General features: G+C 40.3%; 1 protein-coding gene and 1 long non-coding RNA gene across 3 annotated transcripts; both read left to right on the plus strand.

Annotated features, from left to right (window-relative positions):
* The first annotated feature begins 257 nt into the window (after nt 1-257).
* Nucleotides 258-19,011, plus strand: INIP (INTS3 and NABP interacting protein). Of its 2 annotated transcripts, none has more exons than XM_032307667.1 (5): nt 258-424; nt 1,691-1,773; nt 14,079-14,181; nt 16,948-17,038; nt 18,178-19,011. In XM_032307667.1, the coding sequence occupies exons 2-5, from the start codon at nt 1,749-1,751 to the stop codon at nt 18,271-18,273; spliced, it is 315 nt and encodes a 104-aa protein (XP_032163558.1). In that variant the 5' UTR covers nt 258-424; nt 1,691-1,748; the 3' UTR covers nt 18,274-19,011. The 2 variants fall into 2 exon arrangements, with proteins under 2 accessions (XP_032163558.1, XP_032163559.1); XM_032307668.1 differs by lacking the exon at nt 258-424 and adding an exon at nt 11,029-11,072.
* Nucleotides 14,189-15,851, plus strand: LOC116570484. Its single transcript, XR_004277442.1, has 2 exons — nt 14,189-14,478; nt 14,703-15,851. It is a non-coding gene; the product is annotated as an uncharacterized LOC116570484 (long non-coding RNA).
* Nucleotides 19,012-20,264: the final 1,253 nt, after the last annotated feature.

Below are 20,264 nucleotides of genomic sequence, written 5' to 3' on the forward strand. Positions count from 1 at the left end.
ACCCGGCTAGTGTCGGCACCGCCCCTGCCCGCATAGTCAGCGGCCAGCGTCTCCACGCCCCGCCTGGGCCCGCCCCGCCTGGGCCCGCCCCTCCTGGGCCCGCCCTACCCGGGCTCCGCCCCCAACAGCACAGCCTGCATCTCCCATGCGCCTCTTCGGCTGCCACTCTTCGGAAAGGAAGTGGCCTTATGCACGGGGCTGTAGTTAAAACACGGATCGCTGCGGGCAGCTGCCGCTGGACGCATGCGGGAGGCGGAACTTCCGCTCCCTTCGGTGTACGTCAGGCAGGAGGCGGAAGCGCAGCGGGGGCGGGAAGGTTGTAGAGGCGCAAGTTGGGCTCTGTTTGCAGGTCTCTAAGTGGTCGCGCCCCCTTTGAGAGAGCGATCGGACGGCAAGGAGGGTCCTGGGTGCTCTCTTGGCCCTGGTAAGTAGGAACGCCTGACGGCGGCGGGGGAGGGAAGTGTGTGGTCCCGGCGCTGATCTGCTGCTGCTGTCTTTGTTGCCATAGGGTAGCCGCCTCCCCACCTTCCTCACTTCCCTTTCTCGGGATGCTGTCGGCCGCAGCCCCCGCCCAGCCTGCGCTCCACGCCCTCCTGCAAGGACCCTTTGAGAAGCAGGTGCCGCCCTGTCACATCCCTGCTTTACGTTTCCTTTCACTAGATGGCCCTCTCTCCTCTTCTCCCAACCGGCTTGGCTCGCCCTGCGCTTCTGCAGGAGCACCTAAGGATATTTTGTTAAAAACCGGAATCTGTTTGCCAGCCCTTGTACTTTTCCCGGGTTCCCCTAAGGCATCCCTCATCACGCCAATAGAATCAGTTCCTCTCTGCTTCCGGAGCGCTGTTGGCGCCTTTTAAAGAGCGCGTTTGTTAAACTCTTCATTCAGTAGGGTTGTTTGAATGAGAGTATATTTTCCCGCTGGAACTCTGTGTCCCTTGAGGGGTAGGGTCTTGCTCATTTGCGATCTCCCCAAGGCCTGATACAAAACCCACAAAGTTGGGAAACTAACAGCCCAAAGTATTCTTACTAGCTTTGTGGCTTTGGGCACGGATCTCCCCATCTATAAAGTGGTGATAAATAAAAGAATTTCAAGCATCTTACACAGTGTATGGTGCCAAGTATGTACTTAATGAATTCTAGGCGCGTTTTCCTTTTTAGCTTTCAGTATACAGAGTAGTTGCTGGATATATTTTTTAAGTGAATAAAGAAGGACCATAGAGGAATTTTTGTTTGTTTGTTTTCCTGTCTAGCACTGATTGTATTGATGCTATCAGTTGGTTGATACATTGTATCAATAGTGTTTGGTAAATACAATGTAACGTAATACATTGTAATATTAAAGACAGCAATGTTAAATGTTGGTATCTGCAAGAGTAAACATTGAACTTTAATGCTATGCTAAATGTTGGTTTATCTGCAAGAGTAAACATTGAACTTTAATGTTCTAATTAAATACTTAATTAAATACTAATTAATTGAACACTTAATTAAATACTAATTAATTAAATACTTGAGGGACTTGCAGAATTTAAATTTGTGATTTAAGTCTGTACACTTTTCAGATGCATATTTCTGAAGAGGTAAAAAAACCTGAAAACGTTTCATTGTAGGGAGGCTAGCTGTTCCTGACAACTTTTAGTTTGTTACTAAAGTATGGTATATTTTATATATGTATACACATAATTTTCTACAGGGGACTGTAAAGTGCTGACCAGTTGCCACTGAGCATAGCTGAAACAAAATAGGAAGATATGGCAGCAAACCCTTCAGGACAAGGTAATGCATGCTGGAACTTGTTATTACCAGGAACTTTTCCCTCGTTTAATAAACATGTTTTAATAGAAAGTTAGGATAGGGCAGTTACTGTAGTCAGAATAAAAAATTAATAGCAAAGTAAAAATCCTATATTTGAAGTAAGTCCAACATTGTATCAGATATATAATATTCTTAATAGCTATTAATCCTATTTTTTAACTTGTGTTAAAATTATTCACACTGGAGGATATGTGCTATGGTGAGTCCTGCGAAGTGTGCAAGCCTGACGATTCACAGACTTGTACCCCTGGGGCAAATAATACATTATATGTTAATAAAAAATTGAAATTATTCACACCCGGGGTGCCTCAGTGGCTCAGATGGTTAAGCATCTGCCTTCAACTCAGATGATGATTGCAGGGTTCCTAGGGTTGAACTCCACATCAGGCTCCCTGCTCAGCGGGGAGTCTGCTTCTCCCTCTCCTTCTGCCCCTTCCCCCTGCTTGTGCTCTCTCTCTCTCTTGCTCTACTCTCTCTCTCTCTCAGATAAATAAGTAAAATTCTTTAAAAAAAAAAAAAAAAAGGCACCCCCAGGAGGCTCAGTTGGTTAACCTGCTTTCAGCTCAGGTCATGATCCCGGGGTCCTGAGATGGAATCCCACTTCAGGCTCTTTGCTCAGCTCTGAGCCTGCTTCTCCCTCTGCCCCTCCCCCTACTCATGTGCACAGCCTCTCTCTCTCTCTCTCTGACAGATAAATAAAATATTAAAAACAATAAAATAAAATAAAAAGATTATCCACACTGTAAGTCTTAGGCCCTCCTCTGACATCTGTGTTCTTTTCTACTTGAAATCAGAACCACTTTTAAAGAGATTATATTGGGTGCCTGGGTGGCTCAGTGGGTTAAAGCCTCTGCTTTCGCCTCGGGTTGTGATCCCGGGGTCCTGGGATCGAGTCCTGAGTCGGGCTCTCTGCTCAGCGGGGAGACTCCTTCCCTTCCTCTCTCTCTTTCTGCCTGCCTCTCTGCCTACTTGTGATCTCTGTCTGTGAAATAAATAAATAACATCTTTAAAAAAATAAAGAGGTTATATTGTCACCAGGCAATATTCATGCCTTTATCTTCATTTGCTCTATAAACTTTGATACATATCACCTCTGTTTAGAAGCTCTCTAAAGCATATCAGGTCAGAAACATCCTAGAGAAGTTTTTATTTAAAAATAAGTTTTATGGGACACTGAAAAAAATAAATTTAAAAAGTAAGTTTTAAAAAGTAAAATTTAATCTTCAGAAAGTATTAAATCTCACTTGGTAAGTTACGTCCTGTTTCAAAACTTGAAGCAAACCTCTATTTCCTTTCCCTATCAATTCTAAACTCGTTTGACCCATATTTTTTTATTACTTATCTCTGTCCTGATTTTTTTACCTTAGTTTTGTCTCGCTTAAACTTCATATAAATGTAGTCATGCAGTGTGTACTTGTTTGTATCCAGCTTCTCACTAAACTCACTAAACTGTGAGTTTCATCCGTGTTGTGCCATGTGTTGGTAGTTTATTGTTTCTTGGGGAGTAGTGCTCTACTGTATGTATTCACCACCATTTTTAAAAACTTCATTCTCTGGTTGTCTCAGTGTTGGCCATTGTGAATACAGCTGCTTTGAATATTTGTTTGTAAGTCTTTTTGTAGATATTTGGATTAATAGCTGAGTACATTGTTAATGTTTTGAAAAACTGCCAAACCTTTTCCCAGACTGGCTGTACTAATTTATATGCCCTCTGGCAATATGTGAAAATTCTGGGTGCTCTGTGTGTAGTGTTATAGGTTGTCTTAATTTTAGCCATTTCAATGGCAAAGTGACATCTCATTATAGTATTAACTTGCATTTCCCTGTTGACAAATGTTGAACTCTTTTTTTTTTTACCTACTGGCCATTGTAAATCTTTTTTCTTTTTTAACTTAAGTCTTTTGCTCTTTTTTTTTTTAAATTGGTTTATTTTTATCATTAAGTTTTCCTTTTTTATAGAGTCTAGATACAGGTCTTTTGTCACTGCTAATTGCATCGTCTGGATCCTCTTGGAGTTGTTTTCTTTCCTTTTTTTTTTTTTTTTTTAAAGATTATTTATTTATTTGACAGATCACAAGTAGGCAGAGGCAGGCTGAGAGAGAGAGGAAGAAGCAGTCCCCCACTGAGCAGAGAGCCCAATGCCGGCTCCACCCCAGGACCCTGTAATCATGACCTGAGCCAAAGGCAGAGGCTTTAACCCACTGAGCCACCCAGGCACCCCTTGGAGTTGTTTTCTATTGACTGCATTTTATTTATTTGTTTATTTATTTATTTATTAGTGTGGGTCACCTTTTTCTTGCTATACTTAGTGTTCGATTACTGGATAGTGGATATTACTAATATATTGTAGAAACTCTGGATTCTTTTGTATTGCTCTGAAATGTGGTTTCTGTTCTAGCAAATGCAAGCCTCAACTCACATTGCAAACTCTCGTCTTCCTTGTGTTGGGCTCTAGCTGAAATCTCTGCTCAGTCTTTTCAGCTTCCAGTTGCTGCTTTATTGCTGGATCCCCCGGGGGTCTCCATGTGTAGTTTTTGCAGGAAACAGAAATGCTGGGTGGATTGTGTAGGCACGTTTTGGACTTTACTCCTTCTGCCTTTCCCTTTTGGGTTTCTCCCCTCATTTTCTGGCTCCTCTGCCAGCCCTGAACTGTCCTCTGACAACTCAGAGCCAGTAAGGTGAGGCCATCCGAACTCTTTGTGGATCGAACAAAATGTCGCAAATTCCCAAACTCAGGAGTTGAGGTTTCTCCCTCAACTGATTTTGGTCAGTCTCTACTGCTTTCTAGTTGTCTTATCTAGTTATCTTCTAGTTATCTAGTCTTTACTATTTTCTAGTTATCTTAATTTGTAAGATGAATTTTTCATCTTTTGTCCAAAATTTATAATTATACTGTGACAGGGTTTTTCTAACCAACTACTCTGCTACTACTGGAAGTTGGAAGTCTGCTGTTTCATTATATGTAAATCTGTTTTAGTATATTTGTTGGATTTAGGGCACACTAAAGGTTCATGAGCTTTATAGAAATATAGTATTGTGAAAAGTGAGCTGTGGTGATCATTGTAACTAGCTAATACCATTCTGTTCTTTCAAATAACCCTGTGTGATTTGTGTGCTCTGTGGATTAATCACAGGTCAACATTTGCTTCTGATCTTTGATCTGTTCTTTTTGTGAAGTTATCAGATGAAAAAGAATTTAATTTGAACCAAAATGAAAACAAAGAGACATCTATTTTAGAGTGAAAATATGCTGCTAAAAATCACACAATGCAGTCCAGATGAAAATAAATTTTAAATTATCTATCTGTTTTAATAGCACAATAATTGAGATTTACAATTTGCTCGGGGTTTTTTTTTTGTTTTTTTTTTTTTGTTTTTTAGCATTTGCAATAAAATGCAGTCTTTTTTAGGGTTGTCTTTGATTGGTCCATAAATATATCTGCTGTGAAACATCCTCCAATCTAAATAGAAGTGAATTGAGATTAGCCTTTGGCTTCTGTTCTTTTGTCAGTGATTTTTTTTTCTTTTTCTTTTTTTTTTTTTTTTTTGGTGTCTTGAGCTGCTGTTAGGCACCAGCAGAGGGAGTCCATATCATGCTCTATAGAGTCCCAGTAAAAAATTTAAAATTCTAATTTGTTTGGCTCTGTCACATTTTGCTTTCTATATTAAATTATTTCCGTACCCTTCATATGTATAGGAACTACTTAATACAGAGATTGAATGCCAGGTGCCATAATTATCTTAAAACAATAGCTGAAAGGACCATGACTTGAAAAAGAAATCCTGATCTGTACACTGCAATTTGTTACGATCCCTGGTGAGGAGACAGAATCCCATTGTGTTCACTGAGCCCCACTAGCAGATCTAACAGTGTGTCATACTGTGGTAGCAATCAGGACTGCTAAATTTCATAAGCTCTTGGCACAGTCACTGAAGTCTCCTCCTTATCATCCATCGTAGTATGGAACATTTGGTTGGTTCTTAATAACTACCTGCTTGATAAGTAACATTTTGAGAGTTTTAATATGTAGAGGCAGATTCTCAAACTGGAATTTGGCCAACGTACTATGTAAAGAATCTTTCATTACTTGTAAATATCAAGGTCCTATGATCGTGTGGTGGCACCTGATTTCAGACACAGAAATCTAGTGAAATACTGAGTAAGAAATGTGAATTATTTTCTTTGATTCTTTTATTTTCTAGTGATCTTAAAATGTTTGCAGGAATAACTCTAAGTCCTGCAGATCAGGTGGTAGGAACTTTTGACTTGGGCCATTCTGGATGCTCTTAGGTGTGATTTCAGGGTACTGTGTAGGAGTGGGATGGCATAGTTCTTGGAGGTGTCTTGCTTGGCCTCGGGGCCCAAATCTAAGTCTTACCCCAGGCCATCTATGGTGCAAAAGAAAAGCAAGGTATGCTACCTCTCAATTAAGATGTAAATTAAATGTAAATTAAAATTTATGCTATGCATAAAAATAATTTAAAACTCTCGGGGCGCCTGGGTGGCTCAGTGGGTTAAGCCGCTGCCTTCGGCTCAGGTCATGATCTCAGGGTCCTGGGATCGAGTCCCACATCGGGCTCTCTGCTCAGCAGGGAGCCTGCTTCCTCCTCTCTCTCTCTCTCTCTGCCTGCCTCTCTGCCTACTTGTGATCTCTCTCTGTCAAATAAATAAATAAAAAATCTTTAAAAAAAAAAAAATAAAAAAAAAAATAAAACTCTTGTATTTGTACTTTTTTTAAAGATTGCAAAGATGATGCAATTTACAGTAGATTTTTAAAGCTAGATTTCCTTTTGTTTCATATTTAGCTGTAGAGGCAGAGTGCTGTATTTTTCTGGTGTGCTAGGAATGATCTGTAGGCCCCAGGCTGAATTAGGAATGAAACTGAGTTGAGGCAGAATATGTTGTAAAGCATCTTCGGATCCTTGTGTATCGTTGGGAGAAGGCTTGAGATCCCCCGGCCCACTGAGACTGGCCTGGGAGGCCTGTCATGTGAGTGTAACCCTAGAAAGCTGCCTGCTCATCAGCTGTATTCTTTGTAATGAAAAACTATTCACTGAAAGTGAGTTGGCACAATGGGGCGGAGAAGAGTCTAGTGATGTTAACTAACAGTGATAGTGATAGCTAGCACTTACCACATGGCACACTGTATGCTAGATATTATACTTTGATTTTCTGTACTTCATGTAACCACCGTTCAAAGTTGTTACTATTGTTTCCACTGGTCCTGACTCCCGAGATAATTTCCCAATATGAAGTAGTAATTGGTAGTACTGATATGAGAAGTCAGATTGATTCTCTGCCCCAGTACCCTGTTCATTGTTTTTTCATACTGCACTTTAGCTGAGGGATTAGAACATTATAATTATGGGGTGCCTGGGTGGCTCAGTCGTTAAGCATCTGCCTTCGGCTCAGGTCATGACTGCAGGGTTCTGGGATTGATAGGACGCCTGTATCGGACTCCCTGCTGTGCTGGAAGCCTGTCTCCCTAGCCCACTCCCCCTGCTTATGTTTCCTCTCTTGCTGTCTCTTTCTCTGTCAAATAAATATATAAACTTTAAAAAAAAAAAAAAAGTTAAAAAAAAAAGAACATTCTAATTATAGCATCTAAGAGAAAAATTGGCAGCTCCAGAATAGAGGCAAAAGACTTCTAAATCTTTGTATTTCTTCTGCATCTGTTATTAAGCAGAAAATCTTTGCAATGAAATGGACCTGGGAGTTTATCTGTAAGAGGAAAAGAAAAGTGAGTGATGAGGACAGGTTGGTTCGAGCAGAAGATAACTCATCTTATTTAGCCAGTCCTGCAGAAGGGAAACCTTAAATGGGTAGAGAGTGTGGCAGCGGCTTACACAAGGACTAAGTCCTTGAGCTCTGAGAGAACTTGAAAACAGGGAGGTCACCTGACCAGACATTAGGGTTCATTCCTTTCCTTTGATATGTATTTTCAGTAAATTCCAAAAAGTAGCTAAGAGTTAAATAATTTTTTTCAAGATTTTATTTATTTATTTATTTATTTATTTATTTATTTATTTGCGAGAGCATGAGCAGAGGGGCATAGGGAGAAGCAGACTCCCTTCTGAGCAGGAAGCCCGACATGGAGCTTAGTCCCAGGACCCTGAGATCATGACCTGAGCTGAAGGCAGAGGCTTAACCCACTGAGCTACCCAGGGTCCCCAAGTTGAATAATTTTTCAGTCTCTCCAGATACAAGAAGTGTTTGCCATTAACAAGATACCAGAAAGACTAATTATTGGTACTATTCAACTCACATTAACTTAGTAATGTTATATGCTTTTATTCTGCTAAGACAGACATCAGACAGTCTCCCCTGAATGAGGTTTGAGCTTTAACCACTGAACACATTACATATATTGTTGGGTAGTGTGGTAGGCTAAACGATCCCCTCCTCACCACCACCGCCAAAGATGCTCACCTCGTAATCCCCACGACTATGTTATACCTTCTCTGGCAAAAAGAACTTTGCACATGTGACTAAGGTTAAGGGCCTTGAGATGGGAAGATTATCCTGGATTATCCAGGTGGGCCCATTTTGATCACAGGAGGCCTGCAAAGCAAATTTTCTCCCTAGCTATGGTCAGAGAGATACAGTGTTGCTGGTTTAAAGGCAGAGAAAGGGTACCATGATCTAAGGAACTCGGGCAGCTTCTAGAAACTGGGAAAGGCAAGGAAACAGATTCTTCTCCAGAAGCTCCAGAAAGAAATGCAGCCCTTGATTTTAGCCAAGCAAGACCACTGAACTACAGAACTGTTAAGATAATAGATTTGTGTTGTTTTAAGAGACTAGCAAGTTTGTAGTAATTTTTTACAGCAGCAATAGAGAAGTAGAAATAATTCACCACTTAACTATATGAGCCAAAAATCTAGGAGCCATCCACAACCCCTTCTTCACCACTCCTTACTTCATATTCACCCTGCCAAGTCTGTTGATTGAACTTCCTGAATAGCTCTTGGATCTGTTCCTATCTTTCCATTTCCCTGGCGGGTAACAACTTTTGTCATCTCTAGGTTGTTCTACTATCATAGTCTCCTGTTTCCTCTTGCCTAGCCTGTTCTCAACACTGTAGCTACAGTGCTCTTGTGATAGGGGAAAGTGTTACTTCCCTGCCTCAACGAACTTACTTATTTGTCCTAGTGATTTCAGTTCAGGCATTACTTTCTCTGGAAGCCTTCACTGCTCCCCCTACTCCCAGACTAGGTCAGATTTATTCAACGTTGATTCCCACAGTAGTGGATTGTTATAAATGCTTATGGAATTTTCTTTCTTTATTTCATACCACTCATCTTAGATTCTAAGTATACATTCATTGCTGTAATTATTTGATCATTTCTACCCTCACTGGACTGTTTGGGAACCAGGAGAGCTAGAATCATGTCCAGCTTTGGCTTATCATGTGTATCCTTAGAACCTATCCTAGTGCCTGTATATGATGAATACACAATAAATATATGTTGATTCAGTAAATAACTTAAAACATGGTAAACTAATAGTGTCACAGTGACTTTTCTTTAATACTAAACAGGTATCTTAAGTATGACACGTTGAATTAATATATAGTTGTGACAAATATATAGCCTGTAGGATAACCACTTGAAAGGATTTGAATATTTTAGAACAGTTTTCATTCTTTAGCTTTAGATTTTTTTTCCAATAAGAAGAATTCCAGTTAGTGCTTATTTAAGTGTGGTAGAGCTATTCATGTAAAGTGATTTTCAGCTGTTAGGTTTTAAATGCAGTTTGATGTGATGCCAGTTCCTCAGGAATCTTTTTAGTGACAAAAAAATGTGTGGGAGTTATATGTTTCTATGAATGGATGAAGAAACGAAAATATATATGATTGTGAATGGAGATGGGGTTACAATTCTAAAAGTAGAAGTATTTTAGAGTGTGCTGCTTTATTCTCAGGTAATCTTATTAGGAAAAAGGTTAACTATAAAGGAATATTAAGTACTGTACGTGAGATATATCTTTAACACCTTCATGCTTCTGAGAATGTAAAAGTTATGTGTAGCTATGATATATGTAAAAGAATGTAAAAGTCAAATGTTAAATTATGGCAAGAGAGATTAAAAAAAAAAACTTGTGTAGTGAGTGTAATAAAAAAAATTAAATGTTATGTATTGATGTCCTAGTTAGAGTTCGTTTGTATAAACCCTGAAGGTGGGAGAATCTTACTGTAGAATATTACGCTTCAGCAGAGTTGCGCAGCGGAAGCGTGCTGGGCCCATAGAATATTACGCTTCGTATAAACAGATAGATTATCTAGTTTGTGCCTTAAGTTTCAAATTCGAAAGCTATTATTTTCTAAGTGCTGTCTGTCAACATTTATATACTTTCATAACGTAAACGTTTTGTGCGAAACAGACATGTAGAGTAATAATATATTTTTTAAAAAATCAAGAGGGAAGCATAGATTTCAGGAGCATTAGACAAGATCAGAAGATAAACGCCCGGAAGACCTGACCATACCCTTTCTCTGTAAAGTAGCTTTTGTGGCTCTCAGCTGTCTGTAGATATACATTTAAGGTCTGGAATATTATGCAAAAGATAATTTTGTGTGGTTAGACTGAGGAAAAGGAGTTGAGAAGGGAGGTTATTTTTGAGACATTCAGGACATGAAATTCCTATGACTCTGTGATTGGGTAGATGTGGGTAGTAAGGGGGAGGGGTTATAAGGATAAAACTTGGGTTTCTGGGTGGGAGTATGGGGCAGTAAATGAGAAACAGAGACAGGCGTCATCCCATCTTTACCAGGGAGGCAAGGCATGGGCTAGCCCACTCCGGTGACCCCTTGTTTAAATACTTCAATGAGTTCTTTAAAGTCCAAGCGGATGTCATGCGTGGAGAAAAATACTCATCACTGCTCATAATTTAATTAATGATATATTAAACCTACACTCATCTAATAAAGTAACTTCTAAAATAAAAATTTTTAAACATTTAGAATTGATTATAAGCTTATTTTGTTAAATTCTCTGTAACAGTTTAAATTAGAATTAAATTAATGATTATGTAATACTTTGTAATGATTGCAAAATTAGTACAGTTAAATCTATATAAAAATATTAATCCATAGGCTTAATTAATTAATTTATTCTTTCTGTACTTGTTTTTTATGTCTTCTGGGGTTATAATAATCTTCCCAGATTCTTATTTTTGTCCTTTCCCAGGATTATAGTAATCTTTCTATACCTTCCTAGGGTTACAGTAATCTTACCACTACCAAAACAAAACAAAATTTCAGGTAAGTCAAGATTTAGTGTTTTTTGATAAGTTTGATTCTCAGCCAAAACACAAGATTTGGCTATGCCTTTAAAGATGATTTAAAAGCTGTGCTGGTGTGCATTGGGTCCCTTCTATCATTAAACTTGACCTGCTGAGTTAGTGGGATTTCTTTAAGCTCATGGCTACCTCATAGATTTTTAGTTTCTTGCAACCTGGAGTTAGCCCCTAAATGAAATACTTCTGTGTTCTGTTTTCATTATGAATTGCCCTTTTCTGGTAGCTTTACTGCCAAGATTTAATGCATTTCATCTCCCAAGAGGTCAGGGAGCATTAGGTCTTACAGTTAGCTCTCTTTAAGAATTTCACTAACTCATCCAGTTAGGACTCACCGTCTCTGCTTGGTCTCTGTGACATGGCTGCTCATCACCACTGGGGCTCCTTTTAAATGGCGTGTGTGTGCTTGTGCGTGTGCAAGTGCACGTGTGTGAGAACCTGTGCTGAATCCACCTCTCTTGTTCTTGATCCCACACCTGCTTTTTCTGGAAGTGTTTGGCTTAGCCCCAGTTTCCTGTATCTACCCCTTCCTCCGTGTACCTAAACAAAAAATATACAGCTGTACTTTATAAACATACACTTAATAGGAGAAATAAATCCCTAAATGTTAACACTAACCTAATTATTAATTGTAATTATTACAACTGACCTAATTGTTAATGATAATAATTATTATTTTCACCCTTCTTTACAACTATATTTTTATGTTTTAACTTTCCCTTTTGTATCTTCTTATGGAGTCATGGCTTATCATTGACTCAGTTTGTTCCATTTAGCTATAATTATTATTCTCTTTTTAATGTTCCAATTGTGACATCCTGGCTAACCTCAGGTTCACTTCTTTCTTCTTTTTTTTTTTTTAAAGCATTTTATTTATTGATTGATAGGGAGGGAAAGGGCATGAATGGGGGGAATGGCAGAGGGAGAGGGAAGAACAGACTCCCCACTAAACAGGGAGCCCAATATGGGACTTCATCCCAGGACCCCGAGATCACGGACCTGAGCTGAAGCAGACGCTTAACCGACTGAGCCACTCAGGTGCCTGACTTCTTCGTTCTTTCAGCACTACCCTGGATATTTAAAACCAAACCAAACAAAACCTCCATGCTTTCTGACAAGTTGTTCCAGGCACATTTGTTTTCTTTTCTTTTCCTTTTTTTTTCTTGCACTAAAACATGCAACTAGTACTTTCCCTACAAAGTTCCTTTTCACAGAGGATAGACATTTAAAAAAAAAAATAGGAAAGCTTCAACGCATTGAAAAGCTCAGTTGTGCTTGTATTTGTCTGAACATTATTTTTTTTTTAATTTTTTTTTTAAGATTTTATTTATTTGCTTGACAGAGAGAGATCACAAGTAGGCATAGAAGCAGGCAGAGAGAGAGAGAGGAGGAAGCAGGCTCCCTGCTGAGTAGAGTGCCAGATGTGGGACTCGATCACAGGACCCTGAGATCATGACCTGAGCCGAAGGCAGCAGCTTAACCCACTGAGCCACCCAGGCGCCCCCCCGTCTGAACATTATTGATCAGATTATCTTCATGTAGTCTTTTTAATGATTTGTACATACAATTTCTATGTATATACATTTTTTTTACTGATCGTGACCCTAAAATATTATTTGTGAACAAATTAATCTTGAGAGAAAGCTTATTTCTGTAAACAGCACATCAGTACTTCTGAGTGTGGTTATGTATTTTGCTCATCACATATTTAGACACTATCAGATTTCAAATCTCTAGTACCTCTAAATTCCTACAAAGATGGAACTACATAATTATCTTCTAAGAACACATTAGCCTCTTCTGAGAAGTCTTCCTTTTGTATCTTCTTATGGAGTCATGGCTTATCATTGACTCAGTCTTGTCCTATAGTTAGGAATATACCTCGTGCTGTAACTTGCTTTATATACATGCATCTTCGTATATACAAATGGGAGAGTGCTGCTTTCCCTTGGAAAGCATTCTTCATTTGACAGAGAACTCACTTTGGGCTTCATTTCCCAGCCTTTTATCTTTCCATGTGCTTTCTTTTAAATTAGGGATCAAACTCAAATGCCCACAGGCATATATACAAATCTCATAAGGACTGTAATAAGGTAGAGAGTGCCCGGTGTCTTTTTAATGTGGTAAAATAGTGATGATTATTTCTTTGTTCTGGTTAATTTTTACCATGGGGGTATCCAGATCCCTTGTTGCTGGTGCTTGAGATATTTCAAGAGAAGCAAGAAATCTGAGGATTTTCTTGACATTCTTTCAATGTTTACATGTTGGCATTTAAGTCAGATTTTATTTAGTTAATTAATGTTAGAGAGAGCACATGGCGGGGGGGGGGGGGTGGAGGGAGAGAATCTCAAGCAAACTCCCCACTGAGCGAGATGCCAAACATGTTGGGCTCGGTCTCATGACCCTGAGATCATGACCTGAGCTCCCGTCGAGAGGATGCTTCACCAGCTGAGCCACCCAGGTGCCCCTAATTCAGATTTTAAAACCTAGTTGGTTGCTGCTCCTGGGCCAGGATTTTGCACCCTCTGCTCTAGACCTTATGAAATTTGAAGATCAAAATCAAGCCCAGTATTAAGTACTTGATAAAGAATACACACTTTTGTGTCCCATCTGTTATGCTCCATTTCTTTCTCAGAACTCCTGTGTAGTCAGTTGCACTTCTTTGACTTGTTCCTTGAAAGACTGTGTCATTGCTGAATGAAAGCAATTGGGAAAAAGAAATATTGTTTGGATCTGAGCATGTCTGGTGCTGTTTTCCTCCTGAAAATCTTGGTGGTTACAGTTCTGTGCTGGTAAAGTCGCTGGGAAGCAGTAGGAAAATGGTGTAACCATCTAGGGGAACTACTCTCTAGTGGGTTCATTATCTTGTTAGAGAATAGAGTTTGCTTGCTGGGTGTTTAGACGGCCTGGGTTTAGAAAAATAGATCTAAAATGTTTTTATCTCTCTCTCTCCTCCCCCACCCTTTTTTAGGTTTTCAAAACAAAAACAGAGTTGCAATCTTGGCAGAACTGGACAAAGAGAAGAGAAAATTACTAATGCAAAACCAATCCTCAACTAATCATCCTGGGGCGAGGTATTGAAGAATAATGTGTTTTTTATATTCAGTGATATCAAAAAGATCTTGGACAAAAATACTTCAAGTTGGTCGGCAGATGTTTATCTCTGTAACATTGCAATTTACATGTTATGCATGTTTCTTGAAAAAAATTAGACAAATTGGTTAGATCTTAACTATTTCATTTCTAACTGGAATACTTAATGGTCCCCAGAGTACTGTTTAAAAAAGAAAAGGGTTTGTATGGTTTTTGTTTGTTGCTGAAATTGTCAGCATCCCACTTTTTAAGCAGTCTGCAAAGCAGGGAAAATACAGGTGGCTTCATCTCTTTTTTTTTTTTTTTTAAGATTTTTCTTTATTTATTAATTTGACAGAAATCACAAGTAGATGGAGAGGCAGCCAGAGAGAGGGAGAGAGAGAGGGAAGCAGGCTCCCTGCCGAGCAGAGAGCCCGATGCGGGACTCGATCCCAGGACCCTGAGATCATGACCTGAGCCGAAGGCAGCGGCTTAACCCACTGAGCCACCCAGGCGCCCCAAGGTGGCTTCATCTTTATTGAGTTCAGTTTCTGCCTTCTTCCATCGCCTGTAGCCACTGCCCTTGCCTTGCCCCTCGTTTTCAGCCAGACCTCCTGGAAGTGCTGTCCATCCTTATCTTTACTTTCTCACTTACTGACTCCACAGCATACTCCATTCTGACTTGAGAGCCCCTCTCTCCCTTCCTAAGAAGAGGTGCCCACCTCAGTCACGTGCAAGCTGATGGTAGCCAAATCTGGTCGAATGAGGGCCTTCTCTTATTAGACATCTTAGCGTTGACACCACTGGTCACTCCGTCCTTCTTAAAATACTCCATTTCCTCAGCTTCCACTGGCTCAGTGTCACATGGTCTTGGTTTCTTTTGCAGACATGTCTCCACTGCCTGTCTCATGAATGTCCATGCTCCTGAGTTCGGGCCCACAGCCAGTTTCCTGTCTCTGCAGAGCTTTTAACTGGGCAGGTGCCTCCACTTGCGCACCCTGTTATTTATGTGCTGATAACTTTTGTCTAGTCTTTCTCCCGACTCCCAAACTGCCTCTTGGGTAGCCCCACCTCGATGTCCCTTAGGCATTTCAAACTTCGTGTGTCCCAGGCTGAGCTCCTCTTCCCTTCCTGTGCTCTCCCGAACCACTTACTGTTCTTGGGTTTCTTGTCTTGGTGAGTGGCACTGATCTACTAGTTATCAGTGTCAGAAGTGTGGACTTCATTTATTCCCTTTCGTGTCCATTTCCAAGCAGTTGCCATTCCCTTACGTGAATAGGTGGAAACATGTCTCAGATCTGCCTGTTTTTCTTCATGGCTACTGATGCCACCCTCGTCCTGGCCACTCTCATTTCTTGCCTCCTTGGCGATGGCTGCTTCCTCCGTGAGTTTCCCGTCATCTTCAGTCCTCCTGAATATATTTATAGTTGTGTCAGTTAGAATGTTTTAATCTGGAAGTAACAGGAACCAAGAAAGTCGGCGTACACATGAGGACGTATGTTTCGCAGGAGCGTGAAGAGCTGGCATTCCAGATCGGCTTCGTGCAGTGGCTGACAGTGTGAGCCACTCCCCGGCCTTCCTTTCTGCCTTTCTCTGTGGGCCAGTAGCTCCCTAATGGTCCAGATATGACCGCCATAGTCTCAGCTTCACATTATGCTGAGCCACCTATAGAGGCCAAAGCCAGAAAGATGCCTGTCCTACCTTCCTTTTGTAAGAGTCTCAGAAGCCTTCTTGCAGACTGCCCAGCAAGTCTAGTTGCCCAGAATTGTGTCTCTTTCCCCTGCGTAAACCAGAAACCAGCAAGAAGAACGGCCTTGTCTTACAGCCGTCCGAGTTCATTCCCTGAGGGGTGAGCCTGGCCAGCCCTGAAGCGAGGGACCACCAGTAACGGAAGGAAGTTTGGATTCCATGAGCAAGGAGGTAGGGAGACGAACAGCCGTTGAGGAGGAGACCAGCACAGTCAGCTTAGCAGTGGTCTTTCGGAGTCCTTGTGTGGTACTTGTCATCATGTCACTCCTCTGTATTAAACTCTCTGGCAGCCTCTCTTCACTGTGAGGATAAGGTCTACATTTCTTAATTTATTTCGCAAGCCTTTGATACCCTGGCACCTGCCTTTCTCTCCCGTGTCATTTTCGGCCAACCCACTTCACCCCTTTTCAACCCTGACCTCCAGTCCTGTTGAGACGTTCATTTCTTCAGACACACCAAGGTCTTCCGCCCCGGGCTTTTCGCATGCTGTACCTTCTGCTTCAAAGTGCTTCCCTCTTCATCATAAATGTAACCTGTGATAGACTGGAGTACCTCAAAGCAGTTTGAAAGTAGGGGACCGTAGATCATCCTAAAGAATAACCAAAAATAGGTAATTTGAAGCTCCAGTAAATAATGGGCTTTCTTCATATAAATTAATATAAACAGTGGGAGAAAGAAAAAAAAAAAAGACTTATTCTGGAAGGCCTTTTTTTTTTTTTTTAATCGCTGTGAAGAATGTATAATGAGGGCGCCTGGGTGGCTCAGTGGGTTAAGCCGCTGCCTTCGGCTCAGGTCATGATCTCAGGGTCCTGGGATCGAGTCCCGCATCGGGCTCTCTGCTCGGCAGGGAGTCTGCTTCCTCCTCTCTCTCTCTCTGCCTGCCTCTCTGCCTACTTGTGGTCTCTCTCTGTAAAATAAATAAATAAAATCTTTAAAAAAAAAAAAAGAATGTATAATGAAAAATGTGATTCAGAAGTAGGAAGTACTTAAACAGCAGATAACTAAGATTCCCATTTTAGCATCGCACTCTCGAGACCCTCTCTTAATAAGGACTTCCGGGATCATGCCGAGCAGCAGCATATCGCAGCCCAGCAGAAGGCAGCTTTGCAGGTGAGCAAAGGGTAACTGACATTCTTGTCTCATGGGAGAATTCCTGGGTCTTGGAAGCCAGCACAATTCCTATTTTGTATTTTGGTGGAGTGACATCAATAAAAATGTTCCGCACATCACTGCAGTGGTTTTCTGATGATCAGTCATGCCCAAGGGATTTGAAGGACCAATACAGCAGTTATGAAAGTATCTTTTATGGTTTTGACATGGTCATGATTGATTCGGTGCTGTACCTGGCAAGGGATGCTCGCCTACAGTTTAGGATATTTGGATGGACAGAATGATCTTAAAGCTGAACTGGCTAGTTTAATAGTACATACATATTTTTTTTCAAATTTGTCATGCTGTTATACCCCTGGATAATCTTACCGGTTTATTGTTGTTTGGATTCTCTTGTTAATGGTCAGCATACCTGTTAACTCAGGAAGTGCTTAAAGCCTCACTCTTACCATAGGAATGTGATCATCTATCAGTTTAAAAAAAAAAAATACTGTTCTTCATAGGAATAAACAGTTTTAGTATTACAGTGATCTTGGATAGTTTGACTAACATTCCCAGAGAGCTTGAACAAGCCATCATTACCTATGCTTTTAAACCTTAGAGCCTCAGAATTGGAAGAGACGAAAGATCATCTCACTTAAGGCAACCTAAAAACAGTTTTTCTTTCTCTAGTGACAGAGGGGGGTCCTGGTGGTCTTCTGTTACTTACATTTCAACATTCTCTACAAAATGTTTGGATCTTAATCACCAGTAATCCGCTCCCTTGCCCACCCTCCTCTCTTTCTCAAGCTCCTACTTTGTTGATCAAAGGCAAATTTGGGGGATCTTTGTTGCAAGTTTTCCCCACTCCAAGGAACAAAGTAATTCATGTCTTTAACTCATTATTGACTTTAGAGAATCACGGGAGACAGAGTGATCTGATAAATGAGTGCCTGGTGCAGCTTGTTAATAGAAATTCTTTATTACTGTTCATCTCCTGTATATTTAAACAAAATTAGCAGCGGCAGAACTGATTTTTAAAGTAAATTTGGTCTTAAACACTCGGAAAGGACAAGTAGTTTTAATGCCTTGCTTGGAAAATTGTGATTTCTAATAGTTTAATTGCTTTTTTTTTCTTTCTTTTGGTAACTCTTCCCTAGCATGCACACGCACACTCATCTGGATACTTCATAACTCAAGACTCTGCCTTTGGGAACCTCATTCTTCCTGTTTTACCTCGCCTTGACCCAGAGTGAAGAAAAGATTTGTCAAAAGTGACTATAATATCAGATGCCAAAGCTACTCTCATTTAGTGCTATACGAACTGTGACTTTCAGAATTTTGGTGAACTTCTATACTTTTTTGCTCCTTTAAAAGAAAGGCATGTATATGTCGAAGCAGAAAAGGAGGGTCACCAGGAGGATGAGAGTTTTGGAAGCCGTATTATCTAAGGAACTGATGATGCTACTTGTGACTGTTTTGGAACACAGTTTGATTTTTGAACCCAAATCAGACTCTGAATTGGATGGTCACATAAATTCACCCCCCACCCCCAACTAGGTGGATTGAATATATCATTGTCCGCAGTAGACTTTCATGAATAGTACTTAACTTTAAAGAAATGAGGGTGCTTTTAAAAATGTGAACCAGTAGGCTTAAATGATTTACATTCATATTTGCTGTTTATAGAATTGCTATCAGTGTGCCTTCTGTGTTTATAGTCAACTTGTCATTCTTAAATATTCTTTAACTCGTGACTAACTCCTTTATTCTCCATTTTCAAAGAAAATCTAAGAGTAAGTTACCAACCAGTCTTTAACATCTTTTATAAACCTATGCTACTATAAATTATGTGACTAAATGTGATTAAAAACAATGATAAGAAATGTGATTTAAAAATTCGTACGTCCTCTTATTATTTAGTGTTAGTACACGTATGGTGTGCCCACATTTTATTGTCCATTTTTGTTCTAATTAAAAACAGATGTGGGGCACCTGGGTGGCTCAGTGGATTAAAGCCTCTGCCTTCGGCCCAGGTCGTGGTCTCAGGGTCCTGGGATGGAGCCCCGAATCGGGCTCTCTGCTCAGCGGGGAGCCTGCTTCTCTCTCTCTCTCTTTCTCTCTGCCTGCCTCTCTACCTACTTTTGATCTTTGTCTGTCAAATAAATAAATAAAATCTTTTTAAAAAAATAAAAACAGATACAAATTGAGCCCCTTTTTAATTACTTTAAGGAGTTAGGTTAAGCAAGTTTCTCAATAGGACACAGAATCGGGAGTGCTTATTTAAGTATGCAGTCCCTCCTACCTTACCCCAGTCCTAGAGAATGAGAATCTCTAATTCAAAACAAAGTCTGAAAAACCTGGGTAAGGAATTCAATTTTCCTTATATCTCTCTGTCTGCCTATCTATCTCACAGATATATAAACTCATAGATTTCTTTGTTCTAAAACTTAGCTAACATTAGCTAAAATCTACATTTTTTTGACCTGTAAAAGGGTTGAAATTATATTTTATACTATGTCACAGATATAGTACTTTATATAACTACTTGTAATTGACCTCAAATTAGCCTTGAGTCCCCATCATCTCCGGTGGTAGGATAAAATTTAAACTTAAAATTCCAGTTTGGGTCAATATTTAATTGAAGTTCATCTCCCTTTTCAAAGAGTTTCTTTCCTTCCTTCCCTAGATATTTGCACCAACTGCACAGCCCGAGGTTAACCCAAACTAATTAAAGCAGGAGTGGAGAATTCTAGACTTGGCCGTGCCATTTAGATTCTTTCTCTTGAGAATTTGAACTGATTTTCTGCATTTGGGTGAGGTGACAGCCATTGCCATTTTAAGTGTCACTTTCATAGCAAAGGTGTCCTTACCCCCTGGGGCTGAGGAGGTCCCCAGGGGCCTCTGGCTCCTGTCCCGCCTCAGGTCCCTCTAGCGCTTCCTTGGGCCTTCTACAGTGGCCCTCACTTTCTTGAATTATTTGGACGGTGTCTCTTCTATGCAGCACATGGTTCTATATCTATCTACTGATGCCGAGGAGATAAACGATTGGGATTGTATACTTTTTATACTATTAAAACCTCTACCTAATGTGTGACTTTTATGACCTAGGTAAAGAGGTCTTTTTTTCCAGTGATATCTTTTCTAATCTCTTAGCCTTTTAAATAGATACTGTTAAATCCTGCAGTCCTGGCTAGGAAGCCCTTCCTCCCGCCCCTCTGCTGTGAGTCCCTTACAAATTCCGGTC

Source organism: Mustela erminea, chromosome 12 (assembly GCF_009829155.1).
Source record: "Mustela erminea isolate mMusErm1 chromosome 12, mMusErm1.Pri, whole genome shotgun sequence".
Taxonomy (NCBI): domain Eukaryota; kingdom Metazoa; phylum Chordata; class Mammalia; order Carnivora; family Mustelidae; genus Mustela; species Mustela erminea.

Excerpts from the sequence above, each read along its gene's own strand:
- INIP (XM_032307667.1), top strand. The coding sequence starts at position 1,749 with ATGGCAGCAAACCCTTCAGGACAAG. Across the intron at positions 1,774-14,078 it reads AGCAAACCCTTCAGGACAAG|GTTTTCAAAACAAAAACAGA; the intron begins GTAATGCATGCT and ends ACCCTTTTTTAG. Across the intron at positions 17,039-18,177 it reads AGCAGAAGGCAGCTTTGCAG|CATGCACACGCACACTCATC; the intron begins GTGAGCAAAGGG and ends ACTCTTCCCTAG.